This window comes from Mauremys mutica, chromosome 9, assembly GCF_020497125.1.
Source record: "Mauremys mutica isolate MM-2020 ecotype Southern chromosome 9, ASM2049712v1, whole genome shotgun sequence".
NCBI lineage: Eukaryota > Metazoa > Chordata > Testudines > Geoemydidae > Mauremys > Mauremys mutica.
Window position 1 is genome coordinate 3,513,466 of NC_059080.1, and position 21,210 is coordinate 3,534,675.

At 47.4% G+C, this 21,210-nt stretch overlaps 1 protein-coding gene across 1 annotated transcript in view; it reads right to left on the minus strand.

Moving 5' to 3' along the window:
- Positions 1–21,210, minus strand: part of FRMD7 (FERM domain containing 7) — a 49,149-nt gene that overhangs the window by 16,528 nt on the left and 11,411 nt on the right. The window contains exons 2-3 of the mRNA XM_045030375.1: positions 11,646–11,893; positions 522–626 (exon numbers count right to left, since the gene is read on the minus strand). Of these exons, the coding sequence (XP_044886310.1) occupies positions 522–626; positions 11,646–11,702 (162 nt within the window). The 5' untranslated portion in view covers positions 11,703–11,893. The remainder of the gene's footprint in view (positions 1–521; positions 627–11,645; positions 11,894–21,210) is intronic.

Below are 21,210 nucleotides of genomic sequence, written 5' to 3' on the forward strand. Positions count from 1 at the left end.
AGCCGGGCAGCACCGTCAATCAGACTTTTAATGTCCCGTCCGGGAGTGCTGCCCGGAGCCGCCAGGGTCCCTTTTCGACCAGGTGTTCCAGTCGAAAACCAGACACCTGACAACCCTATGCTGTGATAGGCAGGGCGGGGAGAAGAGGGGCAGGACAGGAGCAGAGGGGGGAGAGGAGGTTGTGGGTGCAGACGGGCACAGAGCGGGTGGGTGGATGGGAAGGTGCTGGGGGGTCAGGGGCAGACGTCAGGAAAGGAAGCGGGACCAGCAATGTGATGTGTGTTAGCGTGTCACTAAAGACTGTATCATGCTGCCTATGCACAAAGTGGCAGCATTCCCATTGCACGGCAGCCTTGCTTCTGGCCTTTCCCACCTTTTAGTGCTTTACTTTGCAACCTTCATGTTTGTCGGAACCTAATTCTGAAACGTAAAAGCTACGTAACAATGGAAGCTCAGGACGGCTGAATGCTGCCTTTGCCAAGTGCTGTGTTTCATTCAGAGGGAACCTGACTGTCACTTACATTGTTTCCGGCCTGGCTTTGGAATTCCAGCCCGAAGTATTCCTTCTCCGCCAGGCGCAGGTGGCTGCAACTCAGGTTGAACAACCCTTTGCCAGAGGACTTTTGCTAGCAAACAAAAAGCTCGTTAGAAGCAGCGCAATGGGCAATGTCCGGAGCAAGAGATTAACTGATGTCACCGATGTCAATAAGAAACTCCAGGCATGAATCCTTGAAGCTATTTTTGGGCCCCTGGGCTAAGACGTCTTGCCTGCAAAGTAGCCAGTACAATTTTGGGATGAGACAAATAATAATTCAATAAAAATAACAAATACAATAAAACAAACATACACATCCCATATACAGATGTCTCGTAAGTATTATATTCTTCTGCAGGCCTTACACTGCCCTGCACGCCTCTGCTGTTTCCTTCCCTCTGTCAGGTGCAATCAGTATGTAATGTGCACAGCACAGAACCAGAGTCAGAGTCTTACTAAACTGCCGTGGGCCTGAATCAGATCTCATGCTGGGGACACTCAGGGCTAACTCCACGGAAGTTAGGAGAGTTTCACTGGTATAAAGAGTTACCTCTAGAGTGTGCGCGTGTACACACACACACACACACACACACACACACACACACACACACACACACACACACACACACACACACACACACACACACACACACACACACACACACACACACACACACAGTGTACAGAGGCCTCAACATCAAAAGTAACTAGTGACTTTGTGTGCTTTTGGTTTGGGGTATTTTTCAGGTCTGCAGAACCTACACAAAGGCTGATTTTCACACTGAGCGCCCACTCTTTGAAAGTCAGGCGCCTTTAAGATGTCTCCAGTTGGGCACCGAAAAAGGTTCACGAGTCACTTTTGGAAACATAGTCTTAGAAAACATAATCTTACAGTGTATAAAGCTTTTCTAATTATTATGTTCCACCACACACTGGTGCAATGCACGACACAGGTTATGTCAGCCCAAAAGAGTGCCGTAAAACCTTAATTCTACCTCAGTGCATCACGTAGCTCACGCACGCCACATATTGAACAGCAGAAATATTTCAGAGAGTTTTAAAAAGTGTCATTGGGCTATTTTTGTTAACTTGAAAATGTTTCTTTTCCACCTAAGCTGGCAGCATGATCCGGAGACAAACCTTATTCAAGAAAGGCAAGTTGCCGCTGCAATTGAGCTGGAAGTGAACTACTAAATGCAGCATGTGTCATTCTCTTAGTCCTTTGAATTAAAACTCTTTGTGGAGAATAAAATAAGCAAAGTTTTTCACAACTCCCAGGAATCGGATGCATGAAAAAAAAACTGGACAAAAATCTTAGTTTATTTTGCTGCCTTTTAACAAAAGCTGGAGAAAGAGCAGTTCAGACAATGCAGTGATGTTTCCTGAAGACAAATGTGCTATGCTCAGAACCACCATATGGAAATATCATGTGAAATCAGGGTTGCCATGGCAAAAGCATTTAATTCACCAGCGAGCTGGAAGTGAACATCAAACCTGTGTAACTTGTTGGTGCACACGGATCTGCTGCCAGAGAGCTGGTAAATTAATAGGGCGCCCTGCTGAAAAGCTGGTGACATTCCTTTAATGTCTTGGAAAGCATGGGAAAGAAGAAGAAAAAAGAGTCTGTCTGCGGTGAAAAAAGGAAGCTGAAAATTGGACTGGCCAAAATATGAGCACCCAGTGGTGCTCACTCCTCTAAAACCAGAGCTATGCAAGGGACCGTCCATCTGACCTGAGATTTGCAAACTGCCTACAGGACTTGGCTATTTAAATTAATGGGATTCAGGCATCCAAATCATCCCATCAACTTTTCCTGGAGCCCTGTGCCTGGCCAAGGAGTCCCCCTGGCTCTGCACTGGCTGCGTTTGTCACAGGCTGTTAAGGCAGAGCAGGGTTCTCCCAACCGGGGCCAGCCAGTTGTCAATCAGGGCAAGCATTATTACACTGACATCCTTTCTGGCCAGTTCTAGGGGCTGGCTAGGTGCACATTAAATAATCTTTAGCACTTTGGGAAAAGGTAAAGGGGTGCCTCAGTAGGCTCTCTCTGTAACAAAAGGGGCTGAAGTCCAAAGCTTTGGGGGAGCTCAGTGCACAGGTGCTGCAATGTTGGAAATACAGGTGTCTATTGCAGTACTGTGAATAGTTTTACTAATGCATTGCAGGTACACAGTGCCATGCACTCAAGGATAACAGTGCGCTTCAGACATTTTCATTAATCTGCATAACTCTTTGATGTTCGAGCCCCACTATCATTTGTATCTGGTAAACTTAAACCCAGCAAGGTTAAGTGGGTTACCTGAGTTTTCCCAATGATTGATTGGCACAGCTGGGAATAGAACCCAGGTGTCCTAGTGCCCATCCCCAGGCACTAGCAGACCACATTTCAGGATCTGAAGAAGAGCTCCGTGTAGTTCACAAGCTCGTCTCTTTCACCAGCAGCGGTTGGTCCAGTAACAGATATTACCTCACTCTCCTTGTCTCTTACAAAATACAAAACATTCAGCAATGAAGAGGGGTTGGTATGAAAGCAAGTTTAAAGCAGGACAATAATTAGCCTTAACTTTCAAGTGACTATCCTGAGATAAATAGCACTGGCAGGCAAATGGATTGCAGAGTCCCTTCCCAGGGGAAGGGGAGGTGACTTGAAATCTGCAACTTGTTCAGAGCAATACGTCCATGCTGCACGCTAATAGCAACCCTTTGTCGCTCACGGGGGGGTGGAAATTGCTAGCCCCGCGTGCTAAGCCTGCTGCAAAGTGACAGCATAATAATAGTGTTCTTGCTCCAGCATGCCTCATTTGCCTCCAAATTACTAGATCCCAAGGATAATTAAAACAATTATAATTGTTTATTTCCATGCTAGAATTGTCAAGCATTGTAGCCTGTGATGGGCAGCCGGAAGAGAGACGCACTCGCTGTTTTCTCACAGGCATATTACTCACTTTCAGGCTTCGGATCACGCCACACAGGGCATCACTTGCACCAGAAGAGTACCTGTCATGGCTTTCTTGGAGAAGAGAGGAACTTTTGTCTCCCGATCTCTTTCCTGTATCTCCTGACTCTGCTCTACGAGCCTGTTCACCCCTTGCCCTTTCTCTTCTCCCACCTCTCCAATCACACCTTTCCTCCTTAACAGCTGCTGCCCTCTCTTGGGAACGTGCTTTTTAGTGCACATTATGATGAGCCTTACCAGTAACCAGGCCCTAAACTGAACAAAAAGAAGTGAGTGCGGCCTGACTGCTGGCTGGGCTCAGACACCCTGAGGCAGGGACAATGGGCTGTGGCCCCAGCTGGCGTGACGTACACCAGCTCCCTTGCCACTGGTGGAACTATGCCAGTAGACACTAGCCGGGGACAAAATCCCAATATTTCCAAAGCATTGAAAGTGTTCAAGTGAAGCTGTAAATAAATGGCCAGAATTAATCCTAGACACTCTCCCAGACTGTGGGAAACCCGGCAAACAACCACTGCCCAGAACCTCCCTGCAGCCAGCACTTCTGCAATGTCACAAGAGGGAGGGTGTCTAGCGGAGAAGGCAGGAGACCTGGGTGGCAGGCTTTGCTTTGCCCTGACCTGTGGTGTGACTTTGGGGCAAGTCACTTCCCCTCTCTGCACCTCTGTGTCCCTCCCACCCTTGGTCTGGCTTGGATTGTGTGCTCTCCCGGGCACCTCTGACTCTGTGTTTGTGCAGCACCTAGTGTCAGGGGCTCTTACCTGATTCAGCCTCTCTGTAAAACAAACAACTAACACCAGGCGTTTGCCCAGCGAGGGGCTCCCAGAAGCACTGCTGCAGGGTGACAGTGCCCCAAGGCAAGGCTGGAGAAATAGCACACCGACACACAGTGCTAGGGCGGTGGTCTACCTACCCACCCTGTCCTCCTCAGGCAGCGTGACCTCCAGGTTCTGAGGTAACCAAGGAGGGTCGAGCCTGCCAGGTCCATCTTCCCCAGGGATGAGGCAGGAAAGGAGGCGTGTGAGAGGGAGGCGGGGCAGAGGCAAGAAGCATTTTGCATTGGGAGACTGAGCCAAGTATTGGATTTAGGTTACAAGTGAAAGGAACATGAGGCCGTCCGGTTGCCAGTGGCACATTCCAGATACCACACTTGTCAACACCTTGAGCTCCTTGGCTTGGCTTCTCTCCCCCTCCAGATCCAGCGAGCTGACTTAGATGCTATTTTAAAACCAAAAGAGAAGACTTTCCTCTTGCTATCCAACAGTGTCCTCACGCCGAATTTGCTAAGCACTAGGAGGCCGCGAGCGGCACCATCTATAATTACTTCAAAAAACATTCGTTACTAACGGGTATCACGTGAGATCACTGGGCAGCCTCGTTGTCAGAGACGACTAGTGGTAGAGAAGCAGATGGAATGTGTGGAAGTCGCTGATGGAGGAGCGGGACAGTAATTCATTCCTAGTTAACATACTGAGTCGTTATTTGTACAGTATCAGTGTATCAGGCGCTTTAGAGAGAGGCCCGGATGGACGTCCCTGCCCCAGGAGGTTACAATGCAGGCAGCATATAAAGGGCTTCAGGCACAGGGCGGTGTGTAAGGTGACTCAGAGTTGGAGCCAAATTTCTACCCCTCATGGTTCAGTAACGGAAAAACAAATGTCCCCCTCCCAGTTTGTTTATTTTTAAATCTCATTTTTTAAAGCCAATCTCATGATCTGGGGGGCCTGACTCATGACTTTTTAACACTTCAGGTCAGCGATACCGTACATTTCCCTGGAGTTTTGTGACACTTTTTAGTCTGCTCAGCGTAACGCTGTCAGCGAAAGTGACGCCCTTGGTGTGAGAGGCAGGCCTGGGGCTCATGGGCACACACAGAGCAGCGTGTTTGAAGGAGATCTTGAAAGAAGAGAAGGAGAACTGGGTAGCACAACTGATTACAGCCCTTAACATATTTGATTATTGTTATCCGGTCTCCCTCCATCTTATTTTCTCAAGACAAAATATATCCAGTTTTGTAAATCTTCCTTCCCGGGTCAGGTTTCTAAATCTTTTATCAAGTTTGTTCATCTTTCTACAGGTTTTTTAGAATCACCTTTTGGAACATAATTGAGAATTCTACACCTACTCCATAACGCTTTAAGGTTGCTCGAAAATATGTCACCTACAGAAAGGATACGACTATCTATTTAATTCTGGAGGTATTCAGCATCATTTCCATAGGACTTTTCCAACAGGGTTGTGTCTACCCAAAGTGCCCAGACCACTGTCGCATTCTAGAGGTACTCAGCTGCTTTTGTGCCACGCAGCACACGAAAGTGGTACCCGACAGGGGGACTGGGATGTGAGACCTGTGCTAGCAACAGCCATGTTAAAATGCAGTGGTTTCTCCCACAGCCCGGGCTAGGTCATAGGATGCGATCCAACATCCATTCAAGTCACTGGGAGTGTTTCCACTCTGGGTTGGGAATAAGCCCTTAGTACCAATGACAGTTTTGGTGAGTCAAACCCTTGCCCAATGCTACTGGAATGAGACTATCAGCTTTGTTGTTTCTCCACAATCTTACCTAAGAACATCAGAAGACCTTAAGAATGGCCATTTTGGGTCAGGCCAATGGTCAGCTAGCCCAGGATCCTGTCTTCTGACAGTGGCTGATGCCAGATGCTTCAGAGGGAATGAACAGAACAGGGCAACTGCTGAGTGATCCATCCTGTTGGCCACTCCTAGTTTCCGGCAGTCAGAGGCTTAGGGGCATCCAGAGCATGGGGCTGCATCCCTGACTATCTTGGATAATAGCCACTGATGGGCCTAGCCTCCATGAACTTAGCTAATTCTTTTTTTAACCCTGTTATAGTTTTGGCCTTGACAACATCCCCTGGCAAGGAGTTCCACACGTTGACTGTGCGTTGTGTGAAGAAATACTTCCTTATGTTTGTTTTAAACCTGCTGCCTATTAACTTCACTGGGTGACCTCTGGTTCTTGTGTTATGTGAAAGGGTAAATAACACTTCCCTAGTCACTTTTTCCACGCCGGTCATGATTTTATAGACCTCTATCATATCTCCCTTTAGTCGTCTCTTTTCCAAGATGAACAGTTCCAGTCTTTTTAATCTCTCCTCAAATGGAAGCTGTTCCTTACCTCTAATCATTTCGTTGCTCTTTTCTATTTCTAATGTATCTTTTTGAGACGAGGTGACAAGAACTGCGTGCACTACTCAAGGTGTGGGATAGCACGGGTTTATATAGTGGCTTTATGATATTATCTGTCCCTTTCCTAATGGTTCCTAACATTCTGTTTGCTTTTTTGGCTGCTGCTGCACATAGAGTGGATGTTTTCAGAGAACTATCCACACTGACTCCAAGTTCTCCTTCTTTAGTGGTATCAGTTCATTTAGACCCCATCATTTTGTATGTATAACTGGGATTATGTTTTCCAGTGTCCATTATTTTGCATTTATAAACACTGAATTTCATCTGCCATTTTGTTGCCCAGTCACCCAGTTTTGTGTGGACCCTTTGTAGCTCTTCACAGTCTCCTTAGGACTTAATTATCTTAAGTAGTTTTGTATCATCTGCAAACTTTGCCACCTGACTGTTTATCCCTTTTTCCAGATCATTTATGAATATGTAGAATAGGACTGGTCCCAGTACAGACCCCTGTAGGACACCACTATTCCTACCCTTTGTTTCCTGTCTTTTAACCAGTTACCAACCCATGAGAGAACCTTCCCTCTTATCCCAGGGGTGCCTACTTTGCTTAAGAGCCTTTGGTGAGGGACCTTGTCAAAGGTTTTCTGCAAATCCAAATACACTGGATCCCCCCTGTCCACATGCACATGCATCGACTCGCAAATGCAGGGCAGTCAGCTCTGTTAAATTCAGTAAATTCCTGCCTTGACTCACGATAAAGGACAGGAGGATGCAGTACATTTGTGCCCTTTACTGGCTCTGCCTGGCAATTAGGTTTGCTGGTTTTCAGACAAATCTTGCCCTGTAGCAAATTATACTTGCAAAGAAGCAAACTGCAAATGTTCAGCCTTTGTGCGGAGCAGAAAGCAACAAAGCCGTTTTCTCGCCATTTCTGCCCTGCTCTCGGACAGTCTCAAAATGCTGCTGGAAATCCACTCGTCCTGCTTCGTTTAAACTATTTCCAGCAATCGGAAGAATGTCCTGAATGACGTTACATAAGGGCCCACGTGCTGGATAACTCATTCAGATACACAGGAGAAGGGAAAAGAAAGGATGTTGCTGCACTGCTAATAGCTTTGCAATATCCCACGCAGCGCAAGAAGCCAAATTACGTCTGTCCCACGCATGGGCATTGGGGCGAGAAGGCACAGGAGTCCCCGTGCCACCGCATACGAAGCAGCCCCGGAGTTCAAGGAGGTTACTGACACTGTGGGCAGCACTGCAGGGTCCAGAGTGTCGGGCTGGGCTGTGGGTTGAGCCCTACTACTCAGCTAGCACTGGCAGGGCTCTGCTGGGGAAAATGAAGACATGCTAGTGCTGAGAATGCTCCTCCGCTGGCACCCTGCAAGCGCATCTCTCTCCCCTGCCATGCTGGTGCTGAGAATGCTCCTCCACTGGCACCCTGCAAGCTCCTCTCTCTCCCCTGCCATGCTAGTGCTGAGAATGCTCCTCCACTGGCACCCTGCAAGCTCATCTCTCTCCCCTGCCATGCTAGTGCTGAGAATGCTCCTCCGCTGGCACCCTGCAAGCGCATCTCTCTCCCCTGCCATGCTAGTGCTGAGAATGCTCCTCCGCTGGCACCCTGCAAGCTCATCTCTCTCCCCTGCCATGCTAGTGCTGAGAATGCTCCTCCACTGGCACCCTGCAAGCTCATCTCTCTCCCCTGCCATGCTGGTGCTGAGAATGCTCCTCCGCTGGCACCCTGCAAGCTCATCTCTCTCCCCTGCCATGCTAGTGCTGAGAATGCTCCTCCGCTGGCACCCTGCAAGCTCATCTCTCTCCCCTGCCATGCTGGTGCTGAGAATGCTCCTCCGCTGGCACCCTGCAAGCTCATCTCTCTCTCCCCTGCCATGCTAGTGCTGAGAATGCTCCTCCGCTGGCACCCTGCAAGCTCATCTCTCTCCCCTGCCATGCTAGTGCTGAGAATGGTCCTCCGCTGGCACCCTGCAAGCTCCTCTCTCTCCCCTGCCACTTGGGAGCTCCGTGTCTCAGCTCCCCGCTGGCTCTCAGGGCTGAAACTAGGCTCTCAGAATGGCTTGTAACAGAGGGCAGTGTTCACTGCTTAGCAATCTTCCCTAAGGAAAATTCGAGCCGTGCAGCGACGCTGATCACCATTAAGGAGCCTAACAAAATTAGGGATGGCTCGGACGATAGAATAGGTGGCACATTCATTACGGTCTCAGAGGATCCCAAACTGGGAGGTATTGTGAACTTCAGGGAGGGCAGAAAGCTGCTACAGAGGGGCTGAGAGAGATTAGAAACCAGGACAGAGAACGCCAGCCTAACCTAACCAAACAGAAAGTCATGTGTCTAGGGAGCAGCAAGGGAAGGAAAGCAGCGCTGCCAACACAGACCGACTAGGAATATGGCTAGACATTTCTGAACGGCGCTATCCGTTAGAACATGAAGTAGTCTCTTCAGGGAATGGTGGGTGCCTCGCCTCTGGGAAAAACACTGCGCTCGGCCCTGTGCCTGCCCCTGGGGAAATGAACAGGGTCAGGCCTCCTTCATTGCTAGTTTCTATGGGCTCTGTGCTCTGCTCTGCTGTCAGATGGGGAAAAAAAGAAGCCAGGACCGGCGTGGGGAGCATGCATGGAAGAGAGCAAGGAGGGAGCATGCAGAGAGGAGCCCTGCTGCTTCCCTCATCACTTAGAGGTCTTTTACCATGGGTCAGAGCGAGGCCCCCGGCCTCAGAGCAAGCAGGTACTGGACCCAGGGCGCAGCCAGCAGATGCAGACTGTTCCCTTTACACAAGCAGCAAAATGCCGCAGCAGAAAGCAGTGGAGGCTAACACTGATGGGAGCCTCACTAACTCTCCCACTGCAGCACTGCTCACGTCTTATAGCCCTGGGGGGAAGCCAGTGGCCTCACGGCTTCCCTGGAGATAGAAGGGAAAGGGATTGCTGGAGGGTCTGCAAAGGGACATCCGCCCCGATGTTCTGGCTGGGAGTGTCACAGACCCCCAGCCTAGCCGCCTTGCTGCTTCTGGGGTTGGGGCGGGGGAGAGGGAGGAGCCATGCCGCATCCACAGGATCTCTTCACCCCCAAGGGATTTTGCTGCTAGAGGAAACCAATGAGCCCTGCAAGAACGCTGGTAGGAGGTAAAATGTGGTATCCCCTGGTTTGCAGATTCAGACACTGCTTCCTTCACCTCGGATAAAGGACAAACCTGGCTGCTAACCCTGATTCTGTTGCATGTGCCCCTCTGAAATGAGACAACGCAGCATCAGAGCATTTTTAAAGTTTCTCCTGAGCTTGAAGTAAATGTTAGCTGCTGGGGGGTGGGGGTTTGCTAGCAGCAGAAACATTTGCCCTAGCTGTTTAAGGTCTCAATTTTCCAAAAAGAGACACAATTCTCCACCGGCTGGCACCCTTGTGTAGCTATTTACTCTGGTGCAAAGGGGGTGTACGGAACGTCAGGTCTGACCTGTCCAGTTCCACCCGTGGTATTTATGTCCATGGGGGATGGGTGCAAATGATTGCCCAAGGTACGAGACAGTGGGAAACAAGGCCCTTGTATTTGGTCTCTTTTGTATTTCTTCCTCCCATTACACTAAAGCACTCTACATTTGAGAGAGCTTCCCAAAGGCAGTAAGGGTTTAGGAAGAGTCACGTTTGAGTTGCTTGAAATATCTGTTCAAAGCTTAGCCTAGAGCAGTCTCTTTATTCTGGACAAGTCACTAATTCAACTCCTCATTTATCGTAACCACAGAGCAGCAAATGCAGCAAATGCCTAAAAGAGGTTTCCAGTGCTGTTCCATGCAGAAGAAAAGAAGGAAATGACTTGTAGTTGCTCTAATGGAGGCTATTTGCTGCAATAACATGTCATGCAGGGCGAGCGGGCTATAATTGTCTTGTGCAAATAAGGACACCGAGATGGGCAAACTGCAGCAATATTGTATTAGCAGCATTCATTGAACTCTCACCCCCCACACCCCGATCTCGTCATGATAAAACTCAGCATGTTTAAAAACACCTCATTTGCCAGCTGACTCCATACCTCTGCTGCGTTCATGTAATGAAATAAAAGTAAAAAAAAATTCTTCCTACTTATTCAGAGTATGGAATTACTGTATTCAAAAATGCAGTTGCAAAGAAACTAAACTACAAGTGAAACTGAATACAAGTTCTCTCAGGCTATGTTATGAAATATTTCCTAGGAAATGTATTATACATTTGAATAAAATAACTTTATATAAAATAACATGGTCCCTGGAGAGAGATAACTAAGTGCTGAAATCGATCTGGTTAAATGTTATTTGAATGTGACCGTAGCGTGCTAATCTACAGTATACTCTCAATCTCTCCTAGAAAGAGATGTAGAGTAATATCCCTTTGCATTTAGCTACACACAAAGCTGTAACGATGTAGAAATTAAAGGCTCATATTTTAGCACAGATTTTACAGGTTAATATTCAAGGTTAATATTTATTAATTGTGCATAGTTAATAACTATATCATTTTTTCCAGGTACTGTTATACAGTATATAAGAGTCAATGGTTTTCTTTGCTTCTGTTCTCCTTACTGTAATTTCATTCTTTTTTCTCATCAGCCTAGTCTCCATGAAGACCAGCATACAGATGTTTCCCCCCATGGGCAATTTGGTTAAATATGTTATGTTTGTCCTGGACCCAGACTTTTCTTCCTGGCCGATGCTTATGCTGGCATCCAGACAAACGAAGACAGACAGTCACACTTGTCAAAAATACACCCCATCCCAGCTGATTTCAAACTGATGACACCAGATGAGTAAAACTCATCTCCCCCACTTTTTAAAAATGGGATCCAAATGACAGATTTCATCTTGCGCTCATTAGCACTGAAACATACAAGGAGGACAACGCTACATGCTCCTTTTTCCAAAGCTGAAAACCAGAAGCTATCAGAGATCATCTGAGGGTTATGTAATCCTTTGGTGCAGCAATGACTTCAGTAATTAGAACAAAACAATAATATGATAGCCACTTACATCCACTACAAAGATCTTCTGGGAGTCATCCAAGAACTGGACTTTCAGATGCAGCATCCTTGAGCACGCAGCTGAGCTGCCAGCAAGTGCAGGAGTCTTGGTAATCTGCGCTGTGTGCCAGACAAGGTACCCTGACTCCTCTTTCACACACAATTTCACTCTCAGCTGGAAGGAGAAGGCTGCAGCCACTGTTACACAGATGCAGACTTCTCTTTGGAGGGAGGTCTGGAAGCAAAGGAATGCAATGCCTGGGAAGAAACACAAATACAGTAAGCAGAGATCCTGACAGCCGCCTCTTCTAAATAGCAACCTGTAATTGCTTTTTGTAAATTAACATTAAGTTATTATTAAGAGCATCCAAGGGACTGGTTTCAATGGAGCCACTCAGAATTTAAACTGATGCAAACAAGAGCAAGTCTGGAAAAAGCAGAGATTTTTCATTAGTTGTTTGAGAAATGCAATGGCTAAAATCATCCAAATTTCACGCAGTAAAGTCAGAAGAAGCAGATCTATACAGCTCATATTAGTTGTCTGGTGTTAATAACTTCCTTCTTCCTTCTAACCCAATTCTTAAATACCAGCCTAAAAAACTAGCCCTGTAGCCTGTATGGAATCAGACTCATTCTTGCTGTTTCTGTGAACAAAGCTGAGGGATAAGACAATATCTTCTGAACAGATTTGTATGAAGCAGCCAGACAGAAGAATCTCTCTCACTGGAGCCTTGAGAAAAGCTCACAATGGATTAAAGAAAACCACCAACATCCTTGCTCTGGGGTTTTGTTTCTAACTTGCCCCTTACACCATGCTGGCTTAAAGATTAGTTGAGGATCACAGTTCTGTGAGACAACCTGGCTCCAGGATTCAGGACCCCACCCACCCCCCACCCCACAAATACCAGCCGGCTGCTTAGGCTACAATGATCAGCTGTGAAACAGTTAATATTCACATTTCAGGCATCAGAGCCGACTCCCCCAGACACTAGTCTACAGGTCCCCTCATTCCAGGGCATTTTCCCCATTTATACCCATAAGCACCAAGGAGCAGCATTGCACCTGCTTGCAGCAGGAAGAAAAATCTTTACAACCCATAAGATTTCTTTGGCTTTAAAGCAACAGTGGCACAGTCCCACTAGATGATGCTAGTAAGTCGTCATGATCCGAGGGGTATGGGCATGATTACAGGGGATCCTGGCTCTCCTGGCCATTTGAGACAAGTCCCATGACTAATATTCCCTATAATGCACCTTGCTGAATCCTGATGGTGTGACTGTGGGTCAGTTGTGAAAGCAGCTAAACTAATTCACTGTCTTGCCACTTGCAGAGGAATGAGCATCAGCCAAACGGGAGAGGGATGGCACCCAAAGGAAACCATCCCTTCCAGTCACCTTGCTAGCACCAAATGCAGCATATGTGCTATGAGGCCCTGAGAGTTACCACGGGGAAACCCTCATGGTCCTGTCAGCAATAGGAGGAACCCCTAGGCATGACAGGAGGAGAGAGCATTGGACTGGGACTGAGGAGACCTGGCTCTGCCACTGACCTGCTAGGTAACCTTGGGTAAGTCATTTCACCTCTTTGGACCTGTGGCCTCTCCCCACTTTTGTCCATTTAGTCTGAAAGCTCTGCTGAATGCCGGCGCTGTCTCTCATGATGTGTATGTGCATCACCAGGCGCAGGGAGTGCCAGGCTCAGCTGGGACCTCGCAGAGCTACTGTCATACAAATAAATAGATAAAGCAAGTGACGCCGACGAAGGGAAAGAGAGACTATCGGTAAGAACTGGGTGTTACATTCTCGGTATTGTTCTTGATCCCTTTGTAAAGTGCCTCCTACCCATACCTTGCTATGGAAATAACAACAGTAGTTCACATAACAAACCTAGCAAGGTGCTGTCTGGGTTTTTCACCTTCCTCTGTAGAATCCGGCATAAGCCACTGCCAGGTATGAGGGCCATTGGTTCTGTTCCATGTGACAAGTCCTGAATTGGGTATTCTAGGATTCAGCCGAGTGGGTCATACAATTAACGAGCTTTATTCAGGTTGTAACCAGGTAACTCGCTGTGTCCAGTCCTTACAAGCTAGTCTTTAAACCCCACTGTTCACAATGGAAGACAATTTTGTCTGGTTTCATGTCACATTTCTGTGACACTGCTAACAACGTTCTGCTGTATCTCTCCTTGCACCATAGCAGGAAGGGGCTCAGTTCAGGGAAACGTGCCAAGATGCTGCATAGATACTAACAGTGGCTTTGTACTAACACTGTCCATTATATATTTCATAGCTGCTTCTTACTCCCACAGCAATGTCCCTAGTCCTGACCTGAAGTAGCACAGCCTCATGGACACTTCAATTCTTGCCAAAGGAATCTTGACTGGCATAGTGGAGCTGGGAACAGAACCTGCTTCTTGGGACTCTGCATGGTGCCAAGTACTCTCAGCTCCTGCTGACTCCAGGATCTGGGCCATTATATGACTCCAGACAGTCAGTGATGTGAGAGGAGACAGGTAGATACAGCTCAGGGAGTGAGGGGTTAAAGTGTCAGATGAAGAGGGACAGAAACCCCATAGTTCAGCTAGCCACTGACTGGAGCAAGTCAATCCAATTTCTGAATGACTCCCCTTCCCAACCAGACAACAAAACTCTGTTGGCCAAGACAAGGAAGAAGGATCTGCTGCGGTCTGCACTGGATTTACGTACAAATACATTCAAGGCAAAACTCCACTGACAATGTGCTGCCATGGACAAAATAAACGCGGTTTGCCTTGGCTCATGGTTCAGGCTGTTCGGGTCGCTAGCGGAGGTAGGTGTCGTATAAATCATTAGACTGGGCTCAGCCCACTTGGAGTGCAGCTCTTCTCTATGACAGATGCATTTTTAAACACACAAACCATTAAGGATTGATATGCACAGATGGGAACAGCGCTCCAGTGCTGAGAATAACCTGGGGGCGGGGGCAGCCATGTGATGTCAGAACATTGTGTGGGAATGTGTCAGCCATAAACACCCTCCGACCCTGCATGGCCACATGATGTTGTGGTGATAGCTGGGCAGACGTCCATAGGTCAGTGCGTCATTCCCAAGGGTTTGCAGTGGATGTGGAAAGACGGAGCAAGCTGAAGGTGATGCTGGCACACAGGCTGCTCTTGTTTGGGAACTATTCAGAGTCCGATGAACTTCTAATGAAAGCAACGGGTAGCGCATGGACACTGGCGGGGAGGGGGGGCCAGCGGGGTGGCAGCAGTTTGTAGCAGGAGCAGCAGAGAGCCAGGCCTGGCCTGGGAATGGAAGTTACTGAGGGCCTGAGACAGGCTGAGCACTGACCACTGAGGAGGAGGTGACAGCAGAGAAGTCCCCGTGCCTGGACTGCTCGGAGAGGAGGCTGAGGAGAATCCGATATTAGTCCCACCTCTCTCTTAGCTTGCAATGTGAATTGCTTTTCAGTTCTCGTCTGCCGGCTGGAGGAGTCAGGAATCCTGGAGTCTGACCCTGCCACTGACTCACCGCATGCAGGCCAGCCCTGTCTGCTGGTTACTCACCGGAGGCCGCAGGGCCGAGGGACTGAGTAACGGCTGGAGTGTGGGCGAGTGAGGGCTGGGCCGGGCTCCTCAGCAGCCAGAGAAGCAGAGTCCCCTGCGCAACCATTAAACCAACGGCAGCCAGATGTGACACAACCACGATGCTGGCAACCGGGGGAATCCATGGGCGCGGAGATGAGGACCAGCGGCACTGGCCGTGTCTGAGCACAGCAGATCCATCCCTGTTGAACGAGGACAGAGGGGCACTGAGGGCTGCCCCTCCCCCCCCCAGCCTGAGCCAGCAGATCCCCTGGCTTCCAGGGCTCCCCAGTCCAGTCGCAGGCCTGGCTGTATGAGGCTGACTAGTAAATAAAACCATATCCCTCCTGCACCCCACCAGGGCTCCCTGAGTGGGCGGCTTGAGAGCCCGGAGCTCAGAAATGTCAGAAAGTCTCTGTCACGCAGGGCTGGGCTGGAATCGGGGAGCTGCTTCTCGACAAGGGCCTGCCCTGGCGGCCTGCTGCGCACACAGGCTGCGTGTAGGCAGGGTGAGCTCAGACCGGCGCGCAGCACTGACCCCGCGCTCCTCGGGTGAGGCTTTTCCCAGCCTGCCTGCTCCATGGGAAAAGCACGGTGTAGCTGGCATCGCTGCGTCTGCCTGGCACATGGGGCTCTAGCCAACAGGGATCACACCTCCTCCCAGTCCTGAACAGACAGGGCCTTCCCTTAGCAAGCCGTGTCCTGTACGGCTACGCCTGCCGCTGGGCGGTGGTCTGTGCTTGCCAATCCCTCGGGGGGGGGGGGGGGCACCAGCATTCACCTGGGTGGGGGGACCCAGGGCTCTACCCCCTGAACTCAGCCCCACACACTTCCCCCAACACCTGCCCTGAGCTCCCCTCTGCTATTCCTCATATCCAGCGCTGAGCTCCCTCGGAGCCCAGCCCCACACACATACCCTGCCCTGAGCTCTTATCCAGCGAGCCTGAGGAGCACTGTCCCCACCAGGGGCCAGCCATTCTGGGAGGCCCAGACCCCATCCTCCTCCTGTCTCCCCACTTCCCCAGGAAGCACCAAGAACCGGACCCAGTCCTCCCCTCCTCCCCGAGGCTGGGGTTCCCGGTGTGCCCTGCTCTACCTCTCGCCAGGGGCTGGGGGCCCAAGTCGGCACACGGGTTACAGCACCACTCAAATTTGGCCCGGCCTCCCTTCCACCATGATGGAGGAGCAACCAGGCCAAATTTCCAGCTCCAGTCAGGGAGGCCTGGGTCCCCACTCCCGGTGCCCCTGCATCCCGCTGCTAACTCTGCTGCAGCAGCAAAACGGGGAGCCTCTGGCTCTGCCCCCTGTGCTATCTCCAAAGGGGATTTCCATTGATGGAGTTTGGGGTTTGGACTCGTGCAGTTTTTCTTCCCCTCATATCCTCCCAGAAGCAGTGACAGGAGCAGCACAGGACATCTGGCCAGCACCCAGGGCCTCTGACGAATAGCTGAGTCACCCAGGTTACGTGACTTAAGAGTCTCCTGAGCATCCGCTTGCCAGATAGCTGGCACATGTACTACTCAGTTCAGCCATCCTCCCCCCAGAACTGTTCCCTCTACATGCCAATCAATGGGCCTTTCTTTTGGGTTGGCAAAACTACCTACCAACAGGACCCAACTCACTCACAGATCCGAAAGGAGTCGTTCTGAAAAGGGAGCTTGACTGGGCAATATTATAATCCCCTCCTCAGCTCCTTAGCAGGACATCCAAGTGCCAAATGCACTTTGCTGCTGCTGCTGCTGGTAGTGTAAAGAATGCACACCCTGCTCCCCGTGCTGGACATCTGCCCTTTGTATGCCTGTTTATTGTTTAGCTGGGTTAGATGTTTGGTAACTATTTTTTAACTCATTTTGCGGGGGAAGAAGCACTTCAGCCCCTCAGCAGTGTGAATCCACCTGAAATCAGCACTTTCAGTTGCATTTTCCATCCGAGCCCCAGAGGCCAGAACCCTACAACTGAAACTGGAAGCAAAGGACGGGTTTTGCTTGCTGTTGGGACAAAGCTCACAGGTTCAGCTGGATCCAATGCCCATTCTGTCTGGTAGTAGACCCCTGAGATTATCTATGGGTCTGATTTATACACTGCTCTCCATCTGCCAAACACAGATCCTTCCAGCCGTGCACTCTTTCCTTCCTGAAAAAGTTCTCCAGTGATTTTAGGCACTCGCCCTGCCCCTGCTCTACAACGGATCCCTGACTGTAGAGGACACATGGACCGGGGAATGGACCAGAGACCATGGTTGTGTTCCTGGGTCTGCCGCTAAGTCACGGTTTGAGCTTGGGCAAGTCTCTTAACTTCTCTGTGCCTCAGTTTCTCCACCTGTAAAGTCATACCCACCTTTACAATGCACTTTCAGATCTCTGTATGAAGAGGGCTGGTCAGAAGTGCTGTGTATTGTTTTCAATGAGACCTCACCTGCTTCTTTGGGTACAGATTGCAAACATGCAAGGTAGACAAAAATCGATGGTATTTTTTTTGTTTTTTGGGGAAAAAACTTTTTTTATTATTTAAATTATAGTAAGTTTCTCTTTTTAAAAATAAAACTGTTTAAATATCTGAATTTAATAGTTAATACACCAACACCTAAACTTCTTATAATCTCTTACAAAATTAAAAAAAATAAGTATGCTGTATCCATGAGCCTCTATCAAAAACTGAGCTAAAGGCTGCTTTTCTACAGAGAGAAAGAATCGGGGGAACACATCTAGCTTTGGAGGTCAACCATTATAAATATGGCTCTACAGATCACGTACCATGTTAAGGGCTTGATCCTGTGGGGAACTCAGGAGATGTGCTACTAGGTGCAAGAACTGGCAAAGGAGACACCAGCATCTCTCTCATTCGGATCATCCCATGAGCCCACCTGGGTGGTCTCATACACCTATTTTATAGCCTCTAGTGTTGATTTCAACACCTGGCAACTGGAGAAAACCTGCCATGCCTGTAGGTCATAAAGAGAACCTGTCTGGGAACATTTTCAAGAAATTCCTGTACTTCTGGGTGAAAAGGGAACAGGTGCCAAATGTAAACAGTGCGACTAGGAGATGTAAGGCCTGGCTCTCGAAATGAAACAGCATTATGGAAAATGCTCCTCAGATGGCAGTGACTTCGAAGATGATGATGTGGATGTATCTGAACAACCTGGATCAACTGGTTAGTAAACTTATTTTTGCCCCATTCTTATAGACTGCCTACACGTCCTTCCTATGCTATGATGATAACTTAGATTATGGTCAGAATTTTTGTTTTTAGTGGATTACTTATGAATTTCAAAATGTTAGTGTTCAAAATATTACTGGTATGTTAGTTTGTTGTAGGAGTATTTACTGTTACTGCTGGACTTCTGGGAATTTTTTTTATTGCTCAATACAATCAAACATCCTAGGTGAAGGCGTCCTGTTTAAAAGTAAAATTGCATCAGGCATTTACAAATTGTAACATTTAAAAATTTCTTTTTCAAATTCTTTGGTACGTTGCTAGAAATAAGGGTTTAGATAGATTTTGATCATCCTTATGATTTATTAATTATTTTCCCTGTAGAACTGGGTTTAGAATAAATTATATTATTTAAACAGTGGTACAAACAGCGGCAGTAGGAGGAGTCCTCCATTTACAATCCCATTTTTTAAAGCAGCGCAGAGTAATGCTCAGTGAGTGAGTGACCTGTTTTTATGACTTTGTTTCAGTGCCCAGCTTAGACATAAGAGGTTGTGAACGTCCATCATCTGCAACGTCAGCAGTGCTGCCACTAAACATGTCAGACAGTAGATTATCTGTATCCAAAAAAAATTATAAAATAAAACTTTCTTCATCATCCATTCAAACCATGGCTGAGTTTGTAACCAGGACCAGTCAATTCCAGGCAGATTCCATCGATGAAAAGGCTCTTCAGTTCATTTATGCAACAAATTCTCCCCTTCGTCTTGTTCAGAACAACATTTCATTGACAGGTTCAGTCATTATGACCAGCCTACTGTGCACCCGACAGAGCAGACATTGCTGCAAAGTTGATGGATACAGGGTATAAGAAGGAAAATGAGCAGAGTGCAAAAAACATTGTTGGGAAATTCGTTAATCTGAGTCTTGAAGAATGGAGCAATGTACACAATGATCCAGCAATACGTGCTGGTGTGACAACAGAAGGTGGGGTGTTTGTCTTACAGAAACAACTGATACATCAGGAAACGCCCATACCGCAGAGTACTTAAAAGTAGCAGTAAAAGCTGTAGCAAACTGTGAGCAAAAATTCAAGTGTCAGTTGTGTAGCTTTGTCACAGGCACTGCTGCAAATGTAGCAAAGATGAGAAGAAATCTAGAAGATGATAATGAAAGGAACCTAAAACTTGTAACATATGGGTCTAGTGCTCATTTGATGCATCTTTCAGCCGAAGACTCAAGTACAACTCCAGGAATAAAAAACAATGTGCTGACATTGCAAAATACTTACATGACAACCACTCTGCTTCAGCCTCACTGAAGAGAGGAGGTGGAGCCAGACGAATTCTCCCCCGGGATGTACAGTGGAATTCAGTGGTTGACTGTTCTGAGCTGTGTGTTCAGAACTGGCCTATTCTGATGACAGTTTGTGAAGAAAATTGTGACCAAACAGATGGAACTACCACAGCCAAAGTACACAGCACTGGACTGGAGAGCAACGTAGAAGATGTGCTGAATATGCCGAAACCTGCTTCCAGAGCCTTCCACAAATGGCGGGAAGATTGCTGCTGGGTTGCAGATGCTGCTGAAATTTGGAAAGGACTTCAAGGGACCTTGACAAAAGAAGTGCCCAACACCGCAGTTAAATTGCAGGCAGGAAAGAGGCAGCTGGATCAAGCAAAGTACCAGGGTAGATGCCAAGCTTCTGAAGAAGATGCTGCTAAGACCTGGGCATCTAATAATCACCAGCCACTCGTGCCAACCATAACAGCTTTCAGGGTGGGAGGAGACCATTCGAGCAGGACACGTTTGCCGATACTGTTTTAAAGCAAGTCACACCACTGAACCTGGGGGAAGTCACTAGCTAAGCACCCGGAACCAGAGCCTGCTGAGGTGCTAAACCAGCTTTGGACAGCGGTAGCCTGTTCTGCAGGCACAGAAGGAATATTTACTCCATTCAAAGTTGAGAGATCGATTGGGAGTTTGAGAAAGAGGAAAACGAGTCTGTTTCTTCCAGTCTGAGAATAAAAACGAGGAGGAGGGGACGAGATCTCCTACTTTTAAAAGTCTGAAGGGCAGCCTACGGAATTTAGGAGACTGTTGTTTCATTTTTCAAGAGACTTAGATGAGTAGGAACTTAAGATTTCACAATTAGGCATATTTGAAAATTTTCCCCGGGCTAACCTGAAATAATCAGTTTAATTCATCAACTACAGTAAATCCCTCTGTTTACTAAATTGTTTAGCTGTAAATGTGAAACATTTTGATAAGAGAAGTTTATGTATCCAAAACATTTGCGGTTGTTTTGTTTAATAAAAATAAATTGTATCTGCTGTTTTGTGCTCAATTAAATTCCAGTTACCATCCCAATGCAACTTGACACATATCATGAGAAAAATGTTAATTATCTAGTAAATAAGCAATATATTATTCACCAATTTCTAACATCCTAAAATGTACAATTAATAAGAATCTGAATATATAAAGTTATATATTTGCTTAAAGAAATATACACAGTTATAGTGTACCTTCCTAGGTAGCAAAAACATGTATTAACTGTAGTGTAAAAGCTCTATTTAATTCCAAATCAACATTTTAATGCTTATATTAACCCAAGGAGAGGGCACCTTTTTTTAGAAAATAAGTGAAGTACAAATAGAAAAGTTGATTAAAATTAGGGGTCTCAAGTGATTAAAAAACTTAATCATGATTAATCACACAATTAAAAAAATAGCAATTACTTGCATGATTAATCGTGCTGTTTAATAATATAATACCATTTATTTAAATATTTTTGGGTGTTTTCTACATTTTCAAATATATTGATTTCAATTACAACACAGAATACAAAGTGTAAA